Below are 13,537 nucleotides of genomic sequence, written 5' to 3' on the forward strand. Positions count from 1 at the left end.
ACCTTGTACATATATCATGTGTGCAGGTACATCTGCAAGAAAAAATTCCTAAGGTGTATTTCCACGCATCCTTTGTCAGGACACCAAGCTCCCTGTGTGTTCACACTAACATTTTTGGCAGCTGTCCTCTTTTATTTCTCAAAGGGACCTTTGCTGACCGTGGTCTGAATTTCACTTTCTCAAACCTCACTACCTTCCCTCCCCAGTGGCCTTTCCATCAGAGTCTCTCACCAGCTGTTTTGGCCACTGGGTCTGGCAAGCCTGGGCACTTGCCACCTCCATCCTGGGTGGGGTCTGTGCCCTTGTCATCAACCAAGGTGATGGCTCCTTTTGCCTTCTACTCCACAGCTCTGGGCATCAGTGGCAGTTGAGGTCAGAAAGAACTCCTTCTTCTGACCTCAACTGCCAGGCCTCTTGCCAAACGCTGCCATCTCCTCTTCCCTGCCTGCCCCATCCAGGGCCCCAACTATGACTCCCTTCTGCTGATCATAGAATCATGTTCTAAGATCCACTCCTTCTGGCCTTGGGTTTATCATTTTATTGCCTCTAATTCCCCAAACCTGAGTGGCCCCTGCTTTGTGGGAGGAAATGGATCAGTGGACAACAAGCAGAGCCCCCTGTTAGAGGCATGCATGTGACGAAGAGGGAGGCAAACCTCATGGCTGCAAACAAGGCCCTCAGCAGCCTGAGAACCTTTGGGTTGACCCGGACCTGTGATGTCAGCTGACCTAGGCCAGGATGAGCGGGTGCCCAGGCAGGGCAAGGCTGTGCAGAAACATGAGTATTATTATTGCTGTGAATGGCAACTGACCCATTTGGAATTGTAGGTAGGGCACAGTAGTTAAGAGCCCTGATTCTGAAGCCAGACTGTCCAGACAGATGATATACTTCTCACAGATGAGGAACCTGAGGATTGGGACGGGGCGGGGGGGGGGGGGGCAGAGGCATGTCTGAGGTTATATAGGAAGGAAGAGGCAGAACTGGAAGTCAATCCTGAGCCTCTCAATTCAGGCTCCACCGCTCCTCTCCAGGTATATGAACAAACCAGGGGAGGTGCATTCTCCTGGCAGGTTGGAGCAGGCACCCTAAAAAATGTCAAGGTTGGAGAGGAGACTGAGGAACTCACCGAGGCATGCTAACCCATATTGGTTTTAAATAGAGTACTAGGTCTCACAAGTCCCTGTGAGGTGGCAAGCTAGGAAATGTCCTTGGTCTCTGTCTCCAACCCAGCTATCAGTACTTTACAAATGAGGAAACTGAGGCTTAGAGAGATTACTTGTCTGAGAGTAATGGTGGAGCATAATTTGAACCCATAAGACCTATGCTCTTTCTGCTGCACCTGGATGCCTCTAAGATTCCTACCCAGCGATTCCCTAGCCACTAATCACATATTCCCTGTGATGGGGTGCTCACTACAATCAAGTAGACTATTGCATCTCTGAGAGACAGCCCTGTTGGAATGCTTTCCTTCAATGGAGTCACAGAAATGGAGTCTCGTTACAACTTCAGGCTCCCTTTTGCTTTGCTCTCTCTGCTCCAGGTCAGCCCTGTACAGATTTGGAGATGGTGGACATGTCAACACAGCCCTTTATTCTCCAGGCTAACAACCCCAGACCATTCCTTTGTGTCTATAGATATTTTCCCATCCCGGCCTGTACTAATTAGGGTTAAGTTCAATTGTGAGTAACAGACTCCACATACCTCTCAAAGAGAATTCCATAACAGTGGCTTAACCAAGATTAAAGTTTATTTCCCTTTCACATAAAAGTCTATGCAGGCAGTTCAGGGTGGTATGCCACTTCAGTAGTCTCAGGGACCCAGGATCCTTCTCTCTTGTGGCTCTGCTGTTTGTGAAATTCAACTCAAACTAACAGAAACTCAATTCAACCTAACTTAAACAAAATGGGGAATATCTTTAGAATGTCTGGAAAAGCTAAGAGTTCTAGTTTCAGGCAAAGCTGGGGGATTCAACACTGATATTAAGCTCTGTCTCTCTGAGGCTGTTTCCCTCTGTGGTTGGGCTCTGATGTCAAACAGCACTCTCTTTTTTTTTTTTTTTAATTTATTGGGGTGACAATTGTTAGTAAAATTAAATAGATTTCAGGTGTACAATTCTGTATTACAGCACTCTCCACATGGCAGGAAGGATGGCTTCTGGGAGCTAAGCCTGCGTGCTTATCTTCTGATCCAAAAATAGAAGCACCCCTCCCAGAATCCATATATCCGGGTCCCAGAGGCCATACATCAAATCTTGTAGGAGTGATTGGCTCAGTTTAGGTTACTTACTGCTGCCTCAACCAATCACTGGGCCTCAGACTTGGAGTGCTATGTTTAATCCAGCCAGTTTACCTGACTGCTCCTGGAGGTAAGTGTGAGAGGGACAGAGATTGGACATTCTCATCAGGATGACACTGAATACGGGAGGTCTTACCCAATAGAGAGGTGGGACACCCCAAAATTGTAAACATGTTCAGCTCACCATACTAAGGAGATTGAGTTTTATCTTATAAGCAATGGGAGCTCCTGGAAGATTTTGGCAGGGTTTGAGTGGTACAATTGGTACAAACACTTTATTTTTAAACACGTTATTATTTTTAATTATAATTGAAATACAGCATTACATTAGTTTCCGGTATACAACATAGCGATTCAACATTTATATACCTTACAAAGTGATCACCACAATAAGTCTAGTAACCAAAGTTATTACAAATGTTATCAACTCGATTTCCTATGCTGTACATTACATCCCCATGACATATTTTACAACTGGAAGTTTGTTACTATTATTTTAAAAGAAGGAAACTGAGGCAGAAAGCACAAGAGAGAAATTCAATGATTGCTGGGGTCAGGGACCATAGACAAACTCTCTCTGATAGGGGGGCATGCTTTTCTCCCTTCAGGGATGAGGACTGATATGGGAGAAACAATGTCTGTCCTCAGAGAACACATATTTCTATTGATGATGTAAGCTAGCTTTCTGGGCAATCTCAGACAAGAGGAAGAGATATGTCACACCATTCATTCATTCATTCATTCATTCATTCATTCATGTGACCACATGAATGAATTATTGAGTACCTACTATGTGTTGGGTTTTGTGCCTGGCAGAAGGTAGAATGATTAATAATGATGATGATAATGATGAGAAATATTTATTGAGCTCTTTCAAAGTTTCAGGTGCTAGGCTAAGTGCTTTATATACATTATCTCATTTAATCCTCATAACCACTCAGTAACGTAGGTACAATTCTTTTTCCCATTTTGTAGAGGAGGAAAGATGAGACCTCTGAAGGAGCTCACAGTTGACAGAGGATGACAGACTTGAAAACAAATCATGACAACAGAGGGAGTTGTCTTTGGAAGCAGAGGGAGGAGCCCCTCACAGCCTGGCCAGTGTGCAGTGTTGGGGGAAGCAGCTCAGAAAGCTTGACATTTGAAATGGACGGAGGATTAGTAGGAGTAGGCCAGGCAGGAGTGAGCCTAGTGCAAAAGTGAGGAGGTGAGAAAGAGCAAATCAGGTGTGAGTGGAGTACAGGGGTTAGAGGTAAGGCTGGACATGCATGCAGGGGCCAGGCTGCCTGGTAGCCTGTGCAGACAAGCACTAGAAGCATTTCTGAGAAGCCTTCAAACTGCAGGGCAGGTATCATGCAAATTACATGCAAATAACCCTCAAAGCATCTCCCTTAACTTTATCATTGCAAGAACAAGATGGCTTCATCAGGCTGATCTAGCATCTCAGCAGTAGCTTCTGAGTGTGTATTAGCAGCAGAGGTTTCTCAGCCCATCCCTCCCTTCCCATGACAGAGGGGAGGGTGCCATTTCCCTGAGTTGAGGCTGTTCCCAGCCTCCAGTTGACCTGCCTGTTGATATTAAGACGTTCAGCCAACCCCTGAAATTTGGAGCCCTTCAAAGTAGCTTGCTCTGACCTGGATCGGGAGAAGGAACAGTCTGACCTCCTGGTGAAACTTCTCCCTTCCTTACTGCTCCCATCTTAGAGCAGTGACACCCCCCCCCAAGTTCCCTCCGGCATTTCCCCTCTCCTATATCAAAACTCCCCCAACCAATCCTCACCCCTTAAAATGAGCCCTCCCCTACATTACTTGCTCCCCATCTAGGTGATATAGAGAAGACTGGTTTGGGAAACAGAAGAGTAAGGATCTAGTCCCACCTCTGCTACCAATTTTCTGTATCGCCTTGGGCAAGTCAGCCTCCTCTCTGGGTCTCAAGTTCCCCATATGCAAAACAAACTTTGAAATCTACTGTCCCATTTTGGGATAAACGACTTCAGTCTTACTTTATTGGGGGTGAGGGGGAGCAGCACACTCAATGCAATGCAAAGGGTGGGTCGAGTTGATGGATTGTCTCTTTGGGGAAGGGCAAGGCAGGAAAAGGTCAGCTCTGCAGTGCAGGCTGCGAGCACTGGAGTTGAGGGTTCCGGTTTTAGGTTCTGAGATGCTCAGAGCAGGAAGAGGGGAATATGGGTTGGGCTCTTGAGAAGGCTTCTTTCTGGAGGAGGGACTTACGCAGGGTTTTGAAGGATGGGTACAGGTTGGGAAAAGAAGCAAGCATGCGCAAAGAGTGGTCCGGAGGTTAAGAGTCTCCGGATGACTTTGCCAAAGGGGTGGGGTGGGGAAGGGAAACTCTGGTCCCAGAAGTGGTGGTTCAGTTCCTGACTCTGCGTGGATGTGCGGCTCCTCCAGAGGGCGCTGTTCCCCAGGAATCCGTCACTAGCGTCAGCGCGGCAAAGCTTAGACTCTTCGCCCGGTCCCTTGCTCTGCTTCTGTGGGGCTTACGCTGCTCGGCGTCTCTCCCGAGGGCTCGAGCAGCCTGCAGTGTTTCCCCGCCCAGGCAAGCCTTACGGATTACCCTGCCTGGGGCTCCGAAAGGCTAAAAGTGACGGCGTGTGTGTGTGTGTGTGTGTGTGTGTGTGTGTGTGTGTGTGTGTGTGTGTGTGTGTTTTGCCTAGGGTGCCGGGTTCGGACGGATCTGCCCCCTCCTGCCCAGCTCTAATTCAAGGCTCTGGAAGGGAGTCGGGTTCCCAAGATTTGCTGTTCCAGTAGGCGGCGTGTAATTGGTCGCAAGGAGGCCGCTGCTACAGTCCGCCTGGCTGTCTGCAGCACGGTCCCTGTACGCTCTCCCCATCGCCCCCACACCTCTCTCGGCATCGTCCCAGACCCCTACCCAGGCTCGCACCCTCACACCTTCTTCTTCCTTTGCCTGGATGTCGCTGCGGGCTGGGAGAGGGTTTGCAGTTCCTCGAGCAGGTCGAGTCTCTTCAGGCCCTGGGGTAAAGGCGAGTCCTTCGGGGCATTCCCCGGCACAGATCGTGCATTCGGGCGGGAAGGACTCAGGACTTGCGCCGGTCGCGCAGGGAAATACTCAGGCATCCAGACCTACTGTCTTCCATATGGGCAGAACCACAGCACACACACGGACAATGAAAAAGACCCTCAGACCGGGAAACCCAGGACGCACTTAGACCTCAGGGGCACTTAGACCTGATGCTCCCTCTCCAACGCACTTGGAAGCATCCCCTACTCCCCTGCCCCCTGCACGTCCCCCAAGAGCGTGGAGCCTGCTCTGCCGCGGTCGCTGCGAAGCCTGCCCCAGATCCGGCGTTTTGGGAGCTGCGCTGCTTTCACCGCCTCCTGAGCCCTCCACCCTCTTCCCACCAAGGAGAGTCGACAGGCCCCGCAGCTCGCACTGGTCTCAACCGCCACGCACTGCTCATGCGGCAGGGTGCGAGCCCCCCACCACGTAGTCCCCGGGTAGGTGGGGCTGGGAGGGGTCCGTGGCCAGGTGGAATGGAAGGAGATATTCCTCCGAGAAGTGGAGGGTACGCAGGTGTGGGGGTTGCTGTAGAGGTGCCCGACCCATGAGGGTGGGCAGGTGGACTGGCGGTGAAGGCGCACACGGTGGAGTCCCTGCCAGTGCTGTGTTTGCAGAGGGCCCGGCCTCTCTCTGAACTTTGATGCGGAGTCCCGCTTCAGGAAGCCCGACTGCCAGAGGCTCGCCGTGCAGGTCATATGATTTGGAGTCTCCCGCCTCGCAGCCGGGCGGAAGGCGCCCATTGCTCTGCAGCAGGCGAAGATCTGGGGTTGGGCATTGTGGCGGCTGCAGCAAACAACCCGCTGGCTCCAGAGTTGCAGCCCCGTAAATGGGAGGGAAGAGGGGGCGGCTGCGCAGGTCTCGCCGCTTTCCCTGAGGCTGGCCAGGTTTGTGGAAAAAAAATGAGAGAAGGGTGCGGGCCTGGTGTACCCCTGCCCAGCTCAGGCCTCGCCGTGCAGCACCGAGGGGCGGACCTCCGCGCTAGCCGAACTCCAACCCTAGAAAGGCCGCGTGCGATCGGTCCGCTCAGCCTCCGCTCTAGCTAGCTCAGTGCCGCTCTTCACCAGTTTCGCGACTGACTTAATTGTATTCTCATAATCATCTGAGAGCTCTCATTTCCAACCGAGAACAGCACGCCTACTGGGACTACAAGAAGGGAAGGGAGGAACCATACTGGGAGGGACGCCACTAATAGCAACGCATCTCAATAAACACGCAACAACTCCCCGGTTATCCGAACGTACTGGAGTAGAAAACTCCCCAAGCGACATCCCCCTCCCGCTCAAGGTAGGTTGCCAAATAGTGAGGCTGACTAAGGAAGAGGCTGGGCACGACCAGTGTGGGACGCTAACCAACATCAACTGAGCCTGTTGCCTCCTGCTTCTTGGAGACTGTAGGCATGCGTGCTAGACCCAAGCTTCTGGGAAAGCGCCGAGGTTTTCACAGAAGGGAGTTGACAGGCTCACGCAGTGTCGCAGAGGCGAGAAAGGCTGGAGCCACGGAGAAAAGCAGAAACTAAACGAATTCTGACTCTCCCTTCTCTCAGCCCCCAGCTAATTTACTCCTGGCATTGTTCAAAACAAACTGGCCCAGAACCTTGGGAGGGATAAGAGGCTCCCAGAAACACCTCTCCTAGGGCAAGAGTGGAGCTGGGTAGGGGCTACGCAGTCATTTGGATAAACAGATCAGGTCTGGGCTGGGAGTCCCCACACCTGGGTCCAACCCAGCCCCGGCCCTTCAAAAGCCTGGCAAGTCAGATGCTTTCCTGGATCTAGATTTCCATTTCTGTAAAAGTGTGTGTTTGAAGGGTCTGGATGATTCCTTAAGATCACGCCCCACCCCCATCTTGCACAACAGGGGCTGGGTGGGGTCAGGGGGTGTCTGTATCCCCTTTCACCAACCTGCGTCTCAGCAGCAACAAAGTTGGAGATCGGCCAGGCAGAGACAGGGGCTGACGGCTGCAACTGCTCTGTAGAGCTCTGCCTGGAGCATTAGAACCAGGATATCTGGGCAGCAAATGCTTCAGCCAGTCTTACCATGAAGCTTGGCAGGGGCCTGGAGCCTGGGGAACCAGGAGAGCTCTGGCAAGGAAGGAAGCTACTTATTCATGTTTGATATTTTATAAATGAAGACATTTTGAAGGCGAGATGGAGTAGGATTGTGCGAGACCTGTTTTTCTCTCCGTTTACTTAAGACACTAGCAGAGCTGAGCTGGGTTGGGGTTGGTATATGGTAGACTGTGGAGTGTCTGTGAAGTGACAGAGATCTTCACATAGTAACAAGCAAGCTTGGGGTATGTGTAGAGTTGCCAGATAAAATTAATCTGCTAAATCAAGCAACCCTAGGTATGTGAATTTATCTGGACTCATTAAGAGGAAACTTCTCTCCAAAGCCTTTTTTTTTTTTCTGGAGAGCTCTATCACCTAGGAAATTCCAATTCCATGGCAACTAGTCCCTGCCCAATTTCTTATCCATGGCTTAAAGACTGGACCTCTTCTCTTTTTCCCAGGGACAGTGTTTATGCAGGCCCAGCACACTAGTTGGATTCTCTTGGTCTGGGAAGGTGGGGCAGAGGATTTGCTCTCACAGGATATGAGCAACCAGACCTGCCTTCCACCTTACTCTGGCTGGGGAGCATGGAAAACTTTATCATGAGGATTCCCTGACAAGGGTTGCACCTGGCCCTGCTCTGTCTAGGCCAGGAAAGTCCCTTCCCCACTCTGGGCCTCTGTTGCCCCACCTGTGGAATGGGAGAGTTAGATTTACATTAGATTATTCCACAGATTAGAGGCTGCTGTTAGATGAAAGGGAGAATTCATTCACCCTCACATAAACTCTTGCTGAGATACAGCTTGCAGGGGCTGCAAATTCCCTCCCACTCTGCTCTCAATGCTTATTTACAGGGGACCTAATTCAGCACAATGGCTGGAGATGGCAGTGGTAAACCAGTGGGGGACTGGACCAGGGCTTGAGATCAGGTGGGAGACTACACCATCCATAACCGCCTTCTCTCTTGCCAAGAGTCTATAAAATACTCCAATACCCTCTTCAAAAGTAGCCGAGTGATTTAATTACTTACTTTTGCATATTAGTCACGACAAAGATGTTTTTAATCTCATCTTTACAGAGTTAGAAACAGAGGCACAAAGGGTTAAGAAACTTATCCAAGGTGACAGAGCTGGTAAGTAGTGAAGCCAGGATTGGGACTACAGCAGCCTGACTCCAGGGTCCCAAATCTTTACTACTATGCAGAGCAGGAAACTGAGGCTGGGAAGGGGAAGTAACCTGTTGACTGTCATACAGCTTTGTGACCGTGGAGCGCAGCTGGGTCTCAGGCCTCGCATGCCCGAGCTTTGACCACTGCGCGGCGCTGTCGGGGCAGCAACCCGTCCATCTGCTCAGTTCTCCACCGCGTCCAGTGCCCATCTTCGCTTTCCCCTCCCTAGAGGTTGAGATGGGCCCAGTCTGTACTGGTGCTACTCGTTGCTGGGTTCTTGGAGGGAGACCAGGAGAAGAAAGAGGCCTAATGGGATGGAAGGAACCCAGATGGCGAGAAAAAGGGCACAGGACCAACCTTGTGTGCCCAGGATCCTGAGATGAAGGCTAACCTGGTCCCGGCTGTGGTCAGGGTTCATTGGGGAGGTCTCCGTGGGGGTCCTGCTGCCTGTCTGTAGAGCCTGCAAGTCCCGCCAGAAAGTTGGGAGGCAGACCTTCAGTGCGACTAGGAGTGGGGGAGAGGGGAAAACTGAGCGAGGGATTCCCAGACCCACGAAAAGACATCCAGGCAAATGCAAGGTTTCCACAGAAAACGGCAACAAAGATTCACCGAGGGCGAGAAAGACACAGAACTGGAGACAAATGGATACCAAGACAGAAAAAGGTTGGAGTACAGGCAAATTCAGAGCGATGGCCAGGTCCACGCTCCTGGAATGCGGGTGCCGCAGAGAAGCTTCGGGAAGGGGGCGACGGGTAGGCGGCGCACTCCCCGGGTCTCCCTGCGCACACTGCCGCGTCCAGAGTCCTGCGGCGCGACAAGGGGACTGGTGGTTGGGTCTCGGCCTTGGAGGGAGGAGCGGGGAGCGGTCGGAATCTCTCACCTCTCCGAGGCCCGAGGAGAGCTCGAAGTTTGCTCCTCGCGATCATTCAAGTGCGTCTCCCTTGGGCCGGAAGCCGCTCCGGCTCCGGCGGGCCCTGCTCCCACGGTGTTGGTCCGGACGCTGCCTGGGGGAGAGACGAAGGGTGGGGGCTGTCGCTCCTTCTCTCGGCTCTGGCTAGCGCCCGCGTGAACCTTAACATCCAGGTGCTGAGCGCACTGAAGGCAGCGGCTCCAGGGAACAGAGGATTTGCGGAGTCTGCGGGGAAGAGGAGGACCCGCCTCCGGCCACTCGAGCCGAGCTCCCGCCGCGGCAGCTGTTTGTTCCCGCCGGGCCCCTCCGCGGAGGCACTCAGTCAGTCCCCTCCCGCCCGCCCCACCCCGCTCAGGGAGCTCCGCCCCGGGTTCGCGTTCTTCCGCCTTAGGCAGCAGCTAGGCGGGAGGGACAAGTCCCCTGACCCCCCCCAACCCGCCTGCCCGCCACCTCAGGGGGGACCCGGGGCCGAGAACGGTCAGGGTGAGGGGAAGGTCTCAGCTCCTTCCGCCCGCGCCCCGGGTGAAGGGCCCGATTCGGGCTCCCGGGGCAGCGGAAAGAGCCGCTAGTCGGGTGCTCACCAAGAGGTGAGAGCGGCCGATTTGGGCCACGAGGGGGCGCTTAGGAGCTGGGGGACACCCCTCCCTGCCCGCCTCAGTCCCCCGCCCCCTCCCCGCCCGCGCGCAAAACACTCGCCCCAGAGGCAGCGCAGCGGAGCCCTAGCCGCGGCCGGAGCTGAGCCGGAGGACGGCGGTGGCGGCGGCGGCACCATGACCCTGGGCAGCTGCTGCTGCGAGATCATGTCCTCCGAGAGCTCCCCGGCCGCGCTGTCTGAGGCCGACGCAGACATAGACGTGGTGGGCGGCGGCGGCGGCGGCGGCAGTGGTGGCGGGGAGCTCCCTGCCCGCTCCGGGCCCCGCGCCCCCCGGGACGTGCTCCCGCACGGCCCCGAGCCTCCCTCGGAGGAAGCCGAAGGAGACGCAGCTGAGGACGAAGAGTCTGGCGGCTGCTCGGATGGCGAGCCCCGCGCTCTAGCGCCCCGGGGGGCGGCGGCCGCAGCAGGAAGCCCCGGGCCAGGCGCGGCGGGGGCCCGAGGCTCAGCGGGGCCCGGGCCGGGACCGCCGTCGGGGGGCGCGGCGACGAGGAGCCCGCTGGTGAAGCCGCCCTACTCGTACATCGCGCTCATCACCATGGCCATCCTGCAGAGCCCCAAGAAGCGCCTGACGCTGAGCGAGATCTGCGAGTTCATCAGCGGCCGCTTCCCCTACTACCGGGAGAAGTTCCCCGCCTGGCAGAACAGCATCCGCCACAATCTCTCGCTCAACGACTGCTTCGTCAAAATCCCCCGCGAGCCGGGCAACCCAGGCAAGGGCAACTACTGGACGCTGGACCCGGAGTCGGCCGACATGTTCGACAACGGCAGCTTCCTGCGTCGCCGCAAGCGCTTCAAGCGGCAGCCGCTACCGCCGCCGCATCCACACACGCACCCTCACCCGGAGCTGCTCTTGCGTGGCGGGGCTGCGGCGGCAGGGGACCCCGGAGCCTTCCTGCCGGGCTTCGCCGCTTACGGCGCCTACGGCTATGGCTACGGGTTGGCGCTCCCTGCCTACGGTGCTCCCCCGCCAGGCCCGGCCCCGCATCCACATCCACACCCGCACGCCTTCGCTTTCGCCGCTGCAGCCGCGCCTTGCCAGCTGTCGGTTCCCCCAGGTCGTGCCGCTGCGCCTCCACCCGGACCTCCGACAGCCTCGGTGTTCGCAGGCGCAGCCTCTGCACCGGCCCCTGCGCCTGCCCCGGGCTCAGGGTCGGGCCCGGGTCCCGCAGGCCTGCCCGCCTTCCTGGGCGCGGAGCTGGGCTGCGCCAAAGCCTTCTATCCCGCGTCACTGAGCCCTCCCGCAGCCGGCACCGCGGCTGGTCTGTCCACCGCACTCCTGCGCCAGGGCCTCAAGACGGACGCGGGCGGTGGTGCGGGCGCCGGGGGTGCCGCAGGCGCCGGGGCCGGTCAGAGGCCTTCTTTCTCTATAGACCACATCATGGGCCACGGTGGCGGCGGGGCAGCACCCCCGGGCGGAGGCGAGGGCTCGCCTGGATCGCCGTTCGCGGCGGCGACGGGCCCTGGGGGTCAAGCCCAGGTCTTGGCCATGCTGACTGCCCCGGCCCTGGCTCCAGTGGCCGGCCACATCCGCCTCTCGCACCCCGGGGACGCGCTCCTGTCGTCAGGGTCCCCGTTTGCCGGCAAAGTCGCGGGTCTCAGTGGCTGCCACTTCTGAACTGCCTCGTGCTCAGGGCCACTTAGGCCCGCACTCCTCAGTGTCTCCCGGGAACTGCGGTCCCAGCGGAACTCAGGGAGTCTATTTATGAAGAGTCTCCAGACCTTGGGCCGGTGCGCGTGACTTGGCACATCAAGCTCCAAGCTCAGAATCTGATAGTTGGGACGAAGCGGGCTCCATCTCTCAGGGAGAGGCCCGGGTCTACGCGACGAGGTCGCAAGCCATGATCCCATTCCAGTTTGAGCAGTAAAGGGGGGAGGGGGGAGTCTTCGCCTTTTCCCAGCCTCTGCGCCTCTGGTAGCCCCGGAAAAATGCTTTCCCGGAGAGATGCCTGTCCGGGCCCTGAGGATCCCGCCAGAAACACCAACTGCGCCAAGAGGTCTTCCTCTCTGCCTCTCCCTTCTTCCCCGACTTTGAGGCCCTGCTTGTTCAATATTATAATTTAAAGACACCTACTATTCGCTTCGTGCTTAAAAGAAAATTTCAACTTTTTTCCCCGCTGTTTTCCAAGAAAGTTCGTTCTCTCTGAAGCCTAAAGCTGTATCTACACAGGCGAAGCTGAACGGAGAGGTGAAGCCAGGGGTCTCCACAATCCCTGCGGCAACCCTGGATCTCACTCCACTAAGGAGCATCCTCTTTTATGTTGGGGTGCTTTTGAAGGAACTTTTCCCCTTCCCGTGGCCGGCTGGGTCCAGCCAACCAGGGCCAGCAGCCCTCTCAGCGTTCTGCTCTGTCCCAGGCCCTGGGATATTTATTGTAGCTAAAGGCAATGAGGTTGGGGTGGGAGAGGAGGGTCTGGGTCAGGGACTGGAGAGGTGGGGGTGGGGTGGGCAGGGCACATCCTGTGGCAGGGGGTCCTGTAATTATGTGTAAATATCTGTACAGCGGGCTGCTATCTGCGTTCTCTGTCCACTGGGTGTGCATCGATTTAGACTTCTCCACTACAGGGAGACTCTGTGAAATCGTCTGATGGTTTGTGTGGAAGAAAAGAAAAACCTGTCTCGCCCCACTCCCTATTGGTGTCAATTGAATAAATGTATGTGAACTCCAGCCGTCACCAGCTCTGTCTGCTTGCCTGCACTCCTTTTCCCAGTCAGGGCTCTCACAGAAGATCCCCAGCTTTGGGGCAGAGGTGGACTGAGGAAGGGCCCTGAGCAGCCCAGGCAGGCAGAGGAGGTTCGGGGCTTTTCGGGTACAGGGTACACTATGGTCTTGGCCTTCGCTGTTAATGGGCCTGGACTCTGGGAGGCCTGTGACCCCTCCAGCACTTTCATTTTCGCTCTGCTCCAGGAAGGTTTGCCTGTGGTTCCTCAGAGAGGTTTTGTTTTACCTGCGCCTGGGGAGTCTCATCTCCTTCAAGTTTAGACTTCAGCATGGCCTGGGCAGATCTGAGTGTCCAGTGCTCATGGACACTACACCCTTTAAGTACAATTTAAATAACTGTGTCTCTTGATGCATTTTCCGTATGCCTCTGTGTGCTTCTGTATGTGGAGGCTTTTATGGAGCTTGTGATTTGTTTTTGTTTGTCTGGGTCATCACTTATCTGTGCCTTATTGTCCTTTTTTTTTGGTGGTGGGGGGGTGAGTTGTATTTCAGGTTATCTATGTGTTTATTTCTATGGGTGTCCATGGACGTGTGTCGCTGTGATTCTCTGTCACTGTCTCTTTCTGTGTCCCTAAGAGGAGAGAGGTTTCTCTTTGGCCACTGTGGGGCCTTCTTTGATCCTCTCTTTCCTCGTCTGCCCCATGAAACAGTCAGAGTGAAAGGCCTGAATTGGAGACTGTGAAACCCTTCTCTTTTCTAGCCTGA

The 13,537-nt window shown here is 55.1% G+C and overlaps 2 protein-coding genes across 2 annotated transcripts; one reads left to right on the forward strand and one right to left on the reverse strand.

The window, feature by feature from the left end:
• Positions 1 to 8,419: 8,419 nt before the first annotated feature.
• On the reverse strand, positions 8,420 to 10,230 carry LOC141572317 (uncharacterized). Its single transcript, XM_074337053.1, has 4 exons — positions 10,183 to 10,230; positions 9,429 to 9,856; positions 9,198 to 9,352; positions 8,420 to 9,052 (listed from the first exon to the last, which is right to left on the reverse strand). Exons 1-4 carry the CDS (start codon positions 10,228 to 10,230, stop codon positions 8,808 to 8,810), a joined length of 876 nt encoding a protein of 291 aa, XP_074193154.1. The 3' UTR covers positions 8,420 to 8,807.
• Positions 9,854 to 12,531, forward strand: FOXD2 (forkhead box D2). Its single transcript, XM_019749349.2, has one exon. The coding sequence runs from the start codon at positions 10,229 to 10,231 to the stop codon at positions 11,726 to 11,728; it is 1,500 nt and encodes a 499-aa protein (XP_019604908.2). The 5' UTR covers positions 9,854 to 10,228; the 3' UTR covers positions 11,729 to 12,531.
• The last annotated feature ends 1,006 nt before the right edge of the window (positions 12,532 to 13,537 follow it).

The sequence above is a fragment of the Rhinolophus sinicus genome, linkage group LG06 (genome assembly GCF_036562045.2).
Source record: "Rhinolophus sinicus isolate RSC01 linkage group LG06, ASM3656204v1, whole genome shotgun sequence".
Classification (NCBI taxonomy): Eukaryota; Metazoa; Chordata; class Mammalia; order Chiroptera; family Rhinolophidae; genus Rhinolophus; species Rhinolophus sinicus.

Bases quoted from the DNA above. Each gene is read 5' to 3' on its own strand.
- FOXD2 (XM_019749349.2), top strand. From the start codon at position 10,229: ATGACCCTGGGCAGCTGCTGCTGCGAGATCATGTCCTCCGAGAGCTCC.
- LOC141572317 (XM_074337053.1), bottom strand. From the start codon at position 10,230: ATGGTGCCGCCGCCGCCACCGCCGTCCTCCGGCTCAGCTCCGGCCGCG. The intron at 9,353-9,428 runs GTGAGAGATTCC...GTCGCGCCGCAG, and splicing joins TCTCCTCGGGCCTCGGAGAG to GACTCTGGACGCGGCAGTGT. The intron at 9,053-9,197 runs GTATCCATTTGT...CCCCACTCCTAG, and splicing joins TCCAACCTTTTTCTGTCTTG to TCGCACTGAAGGTCTGCCTC.